Source organism: Meleagris gallopavo, chromosome 1 (genome assembly GCF_905368555.1).
Source record: "Meleagris gallopavo chromosome 1, MGAL_WU_HG_1.1, whole genome shotgun sequence".
Taxonomy (NCBI): Eukaryota; Metazoa; Chordata; class Aves; order Galliformes; family Phasianidae; genus Meleagris; species Meleagris gallopavo.
Window position 1 is genome coordinate 7,026,703 of NC_139404.1, and position 13,328 is coordinate 7,040,030.

Below are 13,328 nucleotides of genomic sequence, written 5' to 3' on the forward strand. Positions count from 1 at the left end.
AAATTCAAATCCTTTCTCTTCATTTAATAGTGGTGTATGCTGCAAGAACGGATGCTGCAGGAATTAATCAAACTGAAAGTGCTCTCTGAAGTTTTTATTTTGGGCTTTTGGCTTGAAAAAAGTCCTTTTCTGTCAGTGGTGAGTCAGCATTGCCTTGAAATGACAGTTATTGTTTCTGAAGACTGAATCAACCCCTTCATCTTTTTAACAGAACCTTTTTTTTTGCACTGCAGAGTTTATAAATTTATCAACACCAAGCCTATTAAAAGTGGATTTGACACAACAGTTTTAAGGCCTGGAAGCTGGCTCACTGCCTTCTTCAAAATCGTTCCCAGAGTCGGGAACTCCAGACCACGTAGAGGTGATTACCAAGAACTACAGTAGAAGCCTACTCTGCAGTTTGTGTTCTGGTGAAGGTCTTATTTTAAAGTTATTAGGAGTTTGGTGCAAGCTGTCATTTCAAGCCTTCGCAGATTCAGTTCTAAATCATTCAATGTATCTAAGAGAAAAACATCTCAATTTTCTTCCCAGCCCTAACCATCTATTTTTCATCCAGTGAGGCCCTACGAATAAAACCTCAGAAAATGAGGGATATCACCTGTTTTTAGAGGGAAGTGCCTTGCTTCAGGTCCTTGTCATAGTTGGTAATTTCAGTCCTGGATTTATGGGACTGGAAGAGAATTTCACCTTTGTTTTAAAATGAGTTTCTGGACCTTGCACTTGCTGAAAAGCATATGAAAATCAACACTGGCCTCTCTGAACTTTCTCAAACTGTCAGCCAAGTAAACACAGCCCAACATTATTCCTTGAGAACAGAAATTTATAGTTTTCAATACAGTCCTAAAGTTTGACAGATGAAAAAGGGGATAGAGAAAAGCTGATTCGGAGTGTTTGGATTGCTGGTGCCAAAAGGCAGAGTGCCTGCAGTGGGGTGGAACTGCTTTGCCTTCATGCTTTTCCCACTGCTCAGCCTCGCTTTGCACTGTAGAGATTCCTCACGGAGTGACCCCAAAAACAGCTTAACAGAAATGAACTGGGGAAACCAAGGATCAGGTTTTAACACAGCAGCCAACAGACTGCAGGGCTTCTAGGAGTAAGTGAGTTAAACTGTGCTTCCTTTTGAAAAGCTTAATTAAATGTGCTAGTTCATGAATATTTGACTTTGGTGGAATTCCTCTCCCAGGTTTCATTGAGAAGAAAACTACAGAGCTCCAGCTGTTTATTTTTTTCAGCAGAAGAAAAATGTCAACAAAACGATAGTTAATTCCCTGGCTGAACTGTGCCTTAAACCACACAGTCACACCAGCTTCAGGCTCTCCTCTTACAAAAATGAAAAAGAAACTCAAAACTGGGATATACACAAGTGTCTTGAGACAAATGTGTCCCTGCAGACAATGGCTCTTCTGTGAATCTGGGCCCGCCTTACAGCTGCTGCAGGCCTGTTTTCACAGCCATGGTTCAGGGCACTGACCCAGCACATTGTGGGAGCAAGGAAAAAGAACAAACACTCCCTAGCAAGCTTAGAAAAAACATAAATCTAGCTTCCCATAGGTAGGGATGGAGCCTCTTTTGTTTAAGGACTGGGGAGGTAAATGCTTTTATCTTGCTATTGCAGGGCTAAGATGAGTAATTGTGATGCTTTTCTCTCCTACTAGGGGAGATCTGAGTTCAGATCACTGCTGAAGCAGAAAGCAAGCTGCTGTTTGTGGTAATAACGCAGGGTAGCAGCAGGGCTCAGATGGCTCAGGGGGCTCTCCATGTGCTCCCTGCTCACACAGGTCACTACAGTTGGTCACCTGGGCTGTCGCAATCCAGTTGGTCACCCTGGCTATTCCTGCTGCTTCTAGCACAGCCAAGGCTGAGCCCTAAGGGTTTAACCTTTACTCTGGACCAAGACAAGCAACCCCCTCTCTGCTTCTCTTTTCTGAAGGGAATTAAAAAAAAAATAATCTTAGAATCACCAAGGTTGGAAAAGATCTCCAAGATCATCCAGTGCAATAATCCATCTTCCTCTCAACAATATTTCCTAATAAGCTGTGTCCCTCAGTTCCAGATCTACATGTTTCTTGAACACCTTCAGGGACAGTGACTCCACCACCTCCCCGGCAGCCCTTTCCAGCACCTGACCACTTTTTCAGAGAAGTTTTTCCTAATGTCCCACCTGTTTCTCCCATGGTGCAACTTAAGGCCATTCCCTCTTGCCCTGCCACTGTTACCTGGAAGCAGAGGCCAACCCACACCTCATCATAACCTCCTTTTGGGCAGTTGTAGAGAGTGATAAGATCTCCCCTGAGCCTCCTCTTCTCCAGATGAACAATCCCTCAACTGCTCCCCATAATACTTGTACTCCAGACCCTTCACAGCTCTGTTGCCTTTCTCTGAACACGCTCCATGGCCTCAATATCTTTCTTGTAGCAAGGAGCCCAAAACTGAACACAGTACTCAAGGTGCGGCCTCACTAGAGCTGAGTACAGAGGGATGATCACTTTCCTGCTCCTGCTGGCAACAGTTTCTGATATAAGCTACGATGCCATTGGCTCTCTTGGTCACCTGGACACATTGCTGGCTCATAAAAAAGGCACTGTGACCAACTACAGTCATTTTAAACAGGAAGATTGTGGCTTCTATGCCATGCACACCGGATGTGGTCGCAATCAGAAGTGGGAACACACAGCTGGAAAGGAAGGTCAAATCTCACCTCTCCCTTAGGCAGGATTTTCTGCTCATCCAGTTTAAAGGCAGTTCCTATTCTTCTCCTTACAATGGGTGGCTCCTCCCCAGGATCGAGGGGATATTCTCGTGGCAGCTTTCCTGTGAGCTCCTGCAAGCAGAAAACACTGTTAGCAACCTGGGAAATGCTGCAGCAGCGTCCTGACATGTGCAAAGCACACTGCTGCTCTTGAATTGTGACTTTAAAATGACAGGCGGTCATTAACACCACATTTAGCTCAAGTTGATAAACACACAGAGCACCCAGCCCTGAGAATGTGGTCCAGGCTCTGTTGCTGAGGGTGGGGAAGTTTTTTTAACCTGGACATGAATAGAGATTCTGTGGCCTGCCCAGCACAGGTTTGTAGGTTGGGGTCTGGGGTGAACGGATTACAGCACACACGCTTTCATCTCTGCCACAGGGTGAGCAGGAAAAAAAGAGCTTCTCTCTTCTGGGCTACTTCTGCAAGGGAGATGACACACCTGAAGCCTTCACTGCGCTAGAAAGTCCCAGTGGCAACAGCCATGCAGGTTATGACCCGCACAAAAAATGTTCCCACCTGATTCATGATGTGTCTGAGAGGAATGCAGTGCAAATAATCACTAAAAGCAGTGCCTGGTACCTCATTACCTGTCTGATAACACTTCATGTATCAGAGGCCCTTCCAAGGCCAGGTGATGTCATGGGCAGCTTTGGAGTGATATTAGATGATGCTCTGTCAGATTGATGGTAATTTGTAAAGATTTGTTCAAAATCTGAAGCAAATCCCCCAGAACTGAGAAATACCTGGAACACGGGAAGCAGTGAGTGCCAACACTGAAGGTAATGCTTGTTGTTGTGTTGTGTGGGAATACAGCCCCACATATCTGAATTAAAGGCATTCAAATGCCCACAGAAAAAGACAAGAGTCTCACTCTGAGAACAGCCCAACTCCTTGTACTCAAAAGTCTCCCCATGAAGGACAAAAGGCTTTTGTGTTCTTTAGCATCAGACTTGAGAGGATCCAGCTGGCAGAGTAACCTAAATCATCTGAATCCCAAAGAACAGCAACTGACCTCAATGAGAGCTCACAGCTCAGCCCCTGCCTGCCCTGGCCTCTCCCCCACTCCCTAATGGGGTTTTTCTTTCTACTATTTTCAGGTCACTAGGAAACAAGGGTCTGGCCTTTTCAGATCCTTCCTCTAAGCACTTTCCAGCTCTGTGCTGATGTGCACAGCCACTTTTGCGAGAGGCACTGCTGAAACATCTCATGTGTCCCATTCTGAGTTGCCCTTCCAGCCCTGTGGAGTTCTTTCAGCTTTTCTTCTGTAATGTATTCATTCTGCTTTGATGGGGCTCTACGCACTGCATCCAGACAGAGATTCATGCATCTGTTCCTGAGGATATCTTCTCTATAACCCTGAACTTAATACAAAGCAGGGCAGAAGGGAAACAGTTAATGTCTTCTGTAAAAGCAACAAAATTGGAGCAGAACAAAATGAACGTGAGCTACCACGCAGCCTTCATAAACTGAAAAGTATTCACAGGCACAGGCCTGAAATGTAATCTGAATTAATGAGTAACTGGAGTGGTGATGGCCTGAGGTAACCTGATGCCACTGCTGTGAATGGCTCTGGCCATGCTTATTTGATTATGCCCCCACTTTTAACCCTTTTTTCCCTCTTGGTTCACCTTCCTTTCCCTGTGTTTGGGCCATTCCCACGGCAAAGCAGACAGGACTAAAGGCAGCCTGAGAGGAAATGCTTCCAGCTGCAGGCTGCTGATGGATGAGCTGTAGGGTTGCAAGACCGGGTCAAACCCCAAGTGTCCATCCACTGCCTCAGTCAAATCATCCAGAGAAAGAAATAACACTTCTTAACAGCTCTTAAGGTGCTGACAGATGGGCTCAGGCCAACTCTATTGCAGCACAGTGAGGAAATAGCTCCTTTCTGCTAGCACTGTGCCCTGGCAAGGCATGGCTGTATTGCACAGCATTTGTGGCTGCACTGACGACGTGGCTGGAGTTAAAGTGAAGGCACTGGGCTGTGAGCTCCTGTAACTGTGGCACGAGCAAACCTTCCCCTCTGTGCATTAGACTTAAGCAGTGCTAGCTTAGGATGGTAAAGTCCTGGATGTCATCCTTCTGATGACTGCCATCTCCAAACAAAAAGCATGCTACAAGAGTGTACAAGCAACAAGTGTTAAGAGCTATAAAAGATCCACTGCCTACCGCTTCTCGGAGACACAGTTTCTTCAGCTCTTCCAAGCGTTGGCGCAGTGTCTCTTCCAAGGCTTCCTGCCTGGATTTCAGTGCAGCCAGCATGTCTTTCTTGGCAGATTGAGAACTATCTGACTCTTGGGAACCTGTCAATAAACAATGACTTCACTATGGCAGCTGACAGCAGAACACACATCTGGGATGCCTGTAATTGTACCAAAGCCTGGATGTGATCTGTCTAAAAAGAAATCAGACTACGATACAAAGCAGGTGTTATACAGTCATGTTTGTTTACAGCTAATCCTTAATGCTCAAATTAACAGAGTGAGACTGGACAGAGGAATACACAAAGACATTCATTATCCAGAAAAATAGAAGCAGCAAAATTATTCCTGTAGAGATCCTAAAAAATCATTCCCATGACAGTTCCCAACAGCAAATAACAGCACACTTCACAAAGCCCTGGAGAAGCATTTTAGGGAAAGTAAGCCTAGGAGAAACCACTTTACAATGCAGATGGCTTCTTTAAGGGCTGTAATTACTCTAGTAGTAAACATTTAATTCAATCCACTTAAAGAGTCTGCTTTACAAAAAAACAACAACAAAAAAACAACAGAGTAATGGAATAAAATTACTTAGCCAGATTCCTGTAAAAAGCACACTAAGCTGTAAAACAAAACCAAACAACAACCACCCACAGGTCTTTCCAGGGCAGTAGCTGCTGCTTGGGAAGAGATAGGTCAAAATATTTGAACTGGGTGTCCAAATGGCTTGATTTTTCATGTGGCAATTACCCAGCAACTTTCACCAATACCATATGTATCTCTTGGTTCAAATACAAAATTAAGTCAGACTCCTAATCAGAAGTCACAACACAATTCCTAACTTCAGCTCTTTAGGGAAACATTAATGGGATTCCTGATTTTTCATCAGTTTGGGATGACGCATCAGCTCCTATCCAGCTTCTTGTATCTCAAAAAAGAAGTAACTTTGTTTGCATATAGTTGTAAGTTGAGTGGCTGACCTTTTAGGATGCGCTCAGCATTTACCCTCTTCAATATATCTGAGCTTGGGCACGAATTTACGATGAACTCATGAATTTGCCTGCATAAGCTGAGTGCATCCTTATGTCATAGACTAACAACATGAAAGTTATGGTCATACTGTGAGATGGAAAGCAATCTCTGGAAGGGGAAAATACCATCTCTACACGCTTTTCTACACTCATGCCACTGCAATATGTTCAGCTACAACTGGTCTGAATTGACAGAGTTGCTGTGGTTTAGAGGTTCCCATTGCCTCAACAGATGCATCTGGGTTATCTAAGGTATCTGAGGTGCCTTCCACGGGGTGCTGGGTATGACACAAGATTCTGTGAGACATAAACTCTGTTGAATTGGCAGTTGGATACTCCCATCTAAACACAGGTATGCAAGACACCTATGTTTAGACAGCTGGATTGTGACCAGCTCTGCAGGGACTTCTTGTGGAGATAGGTTTGAGCCTGCAGAGAAAATGTGACACAGCAATGACTTCAAGACGGTTCCTTCAGGTCCTCAGCATTCCCTCCATCTCAGTACCTGGTGTCCAAGGGTGACTCTGAGGCTGTCCCCCACCTCTCTTGAGTAACAGCACAAAGAAAGCATGAGTGAAATACAAAAGGACGCTACATCAAGGTTTCTGTGTATGTGTAGGATGGGAGTGAGGAGTTGCTTCTAGACACATTTGCAGCTTGGCCTCTGAGTGTACAGTGAAGGTGTTCAGCAAAAGCCAGTTGTAAATGTTGCTGCCATTTCACAGAGCTCTGAAAGGAAACTGGGAACAACTCTTTGTTCTGGCAGCAAACCAGATTGAAATTTGTGCTTTCAGCTTCATCTTTCATTGTTAATATTCCAGCAGACTGTTAAAGCAAAACCAAAAGAGGTTCAAGGCAGCCCGTGCCATGAAATAGCTCTGCAATTGCCCCGTGGGAGCAGAAAATCTCACAGATCTTTTTCACCACTACTTTCCGCAGTCTCCATATAGGATGACAGCTGGCACTCACTCTGCAAAGTGCCACCTTTCATTTGTTACAACATTTTTGGGCTGTCCTGGATCAGGAAAGGTGAAGGAAAGGTCACTGAGGGTTAGCCAGGTTGAGCATCATCAGGCAGAGAAGAACAATTTCACAGCAGTGTGTCTGTTTAGTTGCTCTAGTCACTCTCATTTCATATGGGTTTGTTTGCACCCACAGAGCAATGAAACTAAGTTCTGTGAATACATCTGCACTGCAAGAACTTCACAGGATCTTCTAGAGAAGCCCTGTATTTACACTGGCAGGGGAAGCCCTCTCTAGCATTTAGTAATTCTTAATAGCAACCCTGGTGAGCAGTTCTAGCAAAGCTGAACTGCTTTATTTCTTCACTTAATTGCCAACAATCTGCTGAGTCCTGGTAAAAAAAGTTGCTCACAATTCCAGCAGATGTTTCGACCCCATTTTTTTTTTCCTTTTTTTCCCCTTTTAGGACAAGTTTAATGATCTATGTTTTTCTTTCAACTGCTCTTCCCTTTTCCTTCCTTTCTCTGCTCCCTACCTCCACACCAGGCTCTGATTTATTTTTAAAAGCTGTTCATTTTTGCACTGCTGGTTGCCAGAGCAGCTACAAAGATGCTGAAACATTTAAAAACATACGAATAGTCTAAGTGCTGCCCAGATGCCTGATTTGGGGAGTGCTGACAAGAAGGAAACGAACAGCTTCTGGCTGAGCTGGTACAGACCCAAATCAAGCACAGACAGTTCAAGGCATTTGCCCCAGCTGTGCTGACCCTGCCTGAGAACCATGCAGCCTCAACCCTGATGTGGTCAGTGGCAGTGCCAACTAAATGCACATCTGGCCCCTTTCCCACTGTTCCCACTGAACGCAAAGGGTTTGGGGGAGATCTGGAAGTCACAGAATTATGGAATCATTAAGATTGGAAATAACCACTAAGATCATCTAGTCCAACCATCAACTGATCCCCACCATGCCTGCTAACCACATTCCTCAGTGCCACATCTACATGTTTCTTGAACATCTCCCGGGACAGTGACTCCACCATCCCCCTGGGCAGCCTGTGCCAATGCCTCACCATTCTTCCTGAGAACAATTTTCTTCCTAATATCCAACCTGAACCTCCCATAGTGCAATTTAAGGTCTCTTGTCCTAACACTGTTACCTGGGAGAAGAGGCCAACTCCCACCTTGCCACAGAACTTCTTGAAGAGAAGGCTTGGGCTGGGATTTCTATCTGAGCAAAGTGAAGTGTTTTGGGTTGCATTAATAGATTTTTATGGTTAGATATTCTGTTTATTCTCACAGGCAAAAACCAAGTGCCAACTTGATCAGTCAAGAGAATCAAGCCAGAGTGAGATGTTTGTAAAGACACACAGAACAGTGCTCTTTCTATCGCTAGGGTGCTTACAGCTCCCATTAGAAGCTCTTCATTTATAAAAATGTATTAATCCAGCCTCAAGCAAGGCTGTGACCACAGACCCACTTCTAAACCCTGTGGTAACTGACCCCAAAATGTCAGAACAAATCAGAAGACCGTAAAAACAATCGAAGAAATAATTAAAGACCAGCACAAACCAAACCAACCAAGCAGATACTACCTTACATCAGCCCTATTAAATATTATGCTCACTGAGTCACAGCTGCCCAGCGCCTCCCAAAGGCATCATCAATGGAGAAAAATCAGCTTGAAAAAGAACAGTCCTGATGCAACTGAAATGGTTGACTGGTTGGGGGTTTCACAGGTAGTTTAGCTCCCACAATTAGGACTAGTTCCTAATGCAGTAAACCAGAGAAATATTGCTGAAATATGTAATTCCTCTGTGTAACTTTTGAACCTTTTTGTGAGTATTCTCATTTAGCTTCCTTTCCACTGCTGCATAAAGATTTACTGAATTCTGCATTTTAATATCATTCTGCAGACCCATCTGATGTCCCTAAAAGAGAAAATGTTGTGAAAACACAAGGGGTGGGAAGCAGAGGGCTTTCTCTTTGACAGCCACCAAAAATGTGTTCAACTGGGGCCTGTTTGTATAGCTTCTGCTTCCTGCACACAGGGTGGAAGATAGGTCTTGGTGACTTGAGCATTCATAATATCCTGTTAATTTGTGGATATGCTATACAACTTCTGCTGGCTACTTGGCCTCTCTGGGTGACTTCTTCTACCAACATTCAGAAGAACAAAAGCTATGAAATGGGGAGAACAAGGTCCTCCCTGCTCAACTCACTCCTCCAGCAGAATGCACTGCTCAGTTTCCTCACCGGTGCCAACGGGCTGGTATTGGGAGATTCATGGTGCCACTGACAGGGACATGCACCAACTCACATATCAGTGGGTCTGACTAAGGTCAGCTGTGCTTTTTGAGGTTTGCAGAGTTAACAGGTATCTCCTCCAAGTCAAGCTTTGCTTTAAACCTTATCAAATGCAAGGAGACCAGCAACATGAGGCAGAGTTTAGGAGGTTAAAGCCCTACCAGTGACTCTCTGTTTATCTCTAAGCTCTCCACCTATTGCAGCAGGGTAGAATCAGTTTGGAAAAGGGTAAATGCAAATGATGAAAACAAACGAGGAGGGTAGATGTCATGTTTAAGAGCAAAAGGAGCTGAGGCTTGGCTCTGTTATCCGTGAGAGAAAAGGACGGCCAAGGAGAAGCAAGGGAGGAAGACCCAGGCATCTCTTTCTTATTTCGTGAGTCTCCTGCAACAAAACCACATCTAAATATGGTAATTCCTTCACGCTACATCCTGTTGGCCTCAGTTTGCTGGCATTTCATCCGGATCCCCACGGCAAGCTGTCCCGTGAGCAGGGAGGATGGTCCCGCACATTTGCTCCATGCCAGAGCCTGGGCTGACTCACCACACCAGGATGTCAGCATGCAGCAGCCAGCAACCTCAGAAAGTTACTGTCTCTCAGCTCTGCCAGACATATAGGATATCCTGTGCAGCATGCAAGAGCCCAGCCGGCGCAGCTCAGCACAGGATGCAATCCAACATCCTGCAGGCAGCTCACAGGCCGTGCTGGGGTCTGTGTAGGTGCTGGTCACCCACTCTGACCCTCATCAGCTCAATACTGCTAGGAGATGGTCCTGCCAGATGGAGCAGCAGGGCCCAGGAATCACACATTGTGGCATTTGCAAATGTAAACAGGTCCACATACAGGAAACCTCTGCTGCTGCAGAAAGAGCTTGGCTCAGGGGGGCCTCTATCCATCTGCAGAGTTAAAGCAGCAATTTTCTTCTGTGGTTTCTCCTCGACTCGGTGAAATGAGAGGAAAAGAGGTAAAGGCCTTAAGTTGTGTCACAGAAGGTTCATATTGGATATTAGGAAAAATTTCTTCTCAGAAAGAGTGGTGAGACACTGAAGCAGGCTGCCCAGAGAGGTGTCAGAGTCACCGTCCCTGGTGGTGTTCAAGAAACGTGTAGATGTGGCACTGAGGGACATGGTTAGTGGGCATGGTGGAGATGGGTTGATGGTTGAATTAGATAATCACAGAGGTCATTTACAATCGTACTGACTTTATGATTCTGTTCTGTGAAAGAGGCAGTTTGGGATTCAGGCCAACAACAACCCAGCAACAACAGGACTCCTTGCTAGATAGGAGCACTGCAAAGCAGTTATGGCATGGACTGCTTCAAAGAAAAAAATCCACAGTAGACCTTGCTTGATTTCATCCCGATAATTATCTGCTGCTTTTGATCACGGTTCATGCCAGTCTGAAAGCAGAGCTTTCATTCATGAGCAAATCTTGCCCTACATACCCAGAGATGGCTCAGAAGATCCTTGAGCTAAATCCTGGCAGCTTTCTATTTTGGGCAGTGCCTTCAAAGCTAAAATAAGGATAAAACTTAGAACTGCAGTGGATGCTGTCTGAGACAGAGGGCCTGGGAAATACAGAGGAGCTCAGGCTCTGTTCCTGAATTGCTGTGATCACAGGAAGTCACTGCTCCAGCAGAAAGCTCCATTACCTCTCTGCTGTGTTTTGAGACTGTAAGTGATGCAGGGCAGCGACTACAATGTGCTGAACAGCAAGATTTTGGCCATGACAGCTGTAAACAACAGCCATTATTTCCTTGCAGTCTTGCTGCAAATCCAGGGGAAACGTCAACTTTGGCATGCTCCACATGGCAGGGACAGCCCCTTTGCTGAGGAGGAGTAAGATGAAGAGAGGAAATGGCTACAAGTAATTTCCAGGAAAAAAGGGCAGAGAACAGCAGCAAACAGATTCAGATTCCTGGGGGCAGGACCAGCGAACAGATTCAGCTCTGCCCTGGTGATTTGAAGTCATTCAGGGCATTTATAGTATGGAAATCCACTGTGGCCACTTAATCATTCGCACTTATTCTCTCCAGCACACAGGTTGTACCACGATAACCCACCATTGTTATGACTTTGTGCTGATAATGTCGCCACAATGGGAGGAAATACAAGGGCTGGGATGGAGCCAGTGACTGTGTCCAGCAGGACAATCAGTGAATGCCCCATCCCGTGCAGTTAGGCAGGGCTGGGTCACTCTGCCATTCAGGCCTGAGTGAAGGGGCTCTTGGAGCAGATCTGGGTGACCATCCAAGGCCTCCAATACTCTGGGATCTGCCCTCTGATGGCAGATGCCTTCTCTCTACTTTTCTCTACCTACAGAAACATGCTTCTAACTCCAAAAGGCACACAGGAGCTGCAAACCCTGTAATGCTCCTTAGCACTGTAGGATCCTGCCTCCACAGCTGGTAGGACCTAGAAGGCAGCTGAATATGGGAACATGGAGTGAAACATGCCTGCCTGGCCCATGGACAACAACTCAAATGAGAAGAGTTTTACACAGTCGTAGCTAAGCATTGACATGAACTGATCCACCTACACAGGTCAGAAGAAATCACTCATTTGGGCAGTGAACTCTGCATTGGTCTGGTTGCTACCGCAATTCTACTGAGTCCCAGCCAGAATGGGTTTGAGAAGAGAGCAAAAATAGACAAACAATAAAAGTAAGCGTTGCTGGCCATTTGGGATTTCTGTCCATGCAACCCTGTTCAGGTGCTGGCCTCACTAGAGCTTTTCTGGATCTGATTTTCTGCTGTCTTTTACTTTGCTCCTGCTCTTTCCCATTGTGAGATCAGAAGCAGACCTCCATGTTTTTTTCCAGGAAGACTAAAAGTGTATAAACATGAAAACAGGATTACTACCAAGCAGCTTTCACAAAATCGGGAATGGTGCCCGGGAGGCTGAGATCTTGTAAAGACCTTAAGAACTTCCTTGGGATACTTAACATTATTTACTTTCCTCCTGGAAACCTAGAAAACTGCCAAACAAAAAGCTCCAACAACCTGACAGGAGGCCAGGAGCTGCTCAGCTACTGCATCGCTCCCTGAGTGATGGGAGGTACAGATGGTGGATTGTGTGCTGTGTCAGGAGGACCTAAGGAGCAGAAAGGCATCTCTGTTCACAGTCAAGGCAAGGAATTGCATAGCAGGCAAATCCAGAGCTCAGAAGTCATTGAGCATTTTAACCCCTTGCTTGACATTTTCCAGGTAGGAGAGGGTGGCTTTTATAAGATATGAAGGATGTACAGTGATGAAAAACTGATCTATTGCATCAAGGTGGGTTAAGTTTTAAAGCATGTGCATTCTTAAGTGGACTCTTCCCTTGGCAAGCACAGGAAGGTTATTCTCTGCTCAACACAACTGATTTCGACAGCTTGATGTAACACTTAGCAGAGGACATTTAATTGACTGGAACTGTTAATTATACTGATACCAGCACCTTTGCTCTCCTGAAGAGCTTATCACCTGAGCAGCTTCAAGCATTCTGCAATCAATCTTAAGAGTGTTTAGCACTGTTCTATATACAGCTTCACCTGTTCAGAGTGACAGAAAAGTCTCAAAGAAATACAGACAAGCACCTGACTCTCCTTTCCTGTTCTTTCTATTCTGATGCTCCATTTCTCTCCCTTATCAACTTCTCTTGATTTTGTTTCACTGATTATATCCTCCTCACACAGGAAGGTGCTCTAAGGCACAAAAAGAAACCTCTAAGTCCCTGGCACTAAGTTGGTGGAGGGTGCTCAGGAACAACTGTTTTGGGCCCGGGGCACCAGGCAAACAGAGAGGCAAGGAAGATGTGCACTCCGTGAAAGAGCCACCCTGCCCTGACATGCTGAGGGATGTCACCAATTCCCAGCCTCAGCTGGGTTCAGCTGCTTGATCACTTCCACACTGCAGATTGGGAAACTGCTCCATGGACACATTGGTCTCAGGCAGCAAACAGCCTGAGATGAACTGGGTGCCATAGGGTGATTACAGTAGAGACTATGAAGAGAGACCAGATCTCAGCTAGGAAATGAGAGACTTCCTCTGGCCAAAGAGGAAACGAGCAGCTGAACTGAGAGACAGGGAGGCTGTGTCC

At 45.5% G+C, this 13,328-nt stretch overlaps 1 protein-coding gene across 6 annotated transcripts in view; it reads right to left on the reverse strand.

Moving 5' to 3' along the window:
* Window positions 1-13,328, reverse strand: part of FRMD4A (FERM domain containing 4A) — a 206,719-nt gene that overhangs the window by 15,057 nt on the left and 178,334 nt on the right. For all 6 annotated transcript variants that reach the window (XM_010716644.4, XM_085216085.1, XM_085216076.1 and 3 more), the window contains exons 15-16: window positions 4,920-5,053; window positions 2,699-2,821 (exon numbers count right to left, since the gene is read on the reverse strand). In XM_010716644.4, coding sequence (XP_010714946.1) covers window positions 2,699-2,821; window positions 4,920-5,053 — 257 coding nt within the window. The remainder of the gene's footprint in view (window positions 1-2,698; window positions 2,822-4,919; window positions 5,054-13,328) is intronic.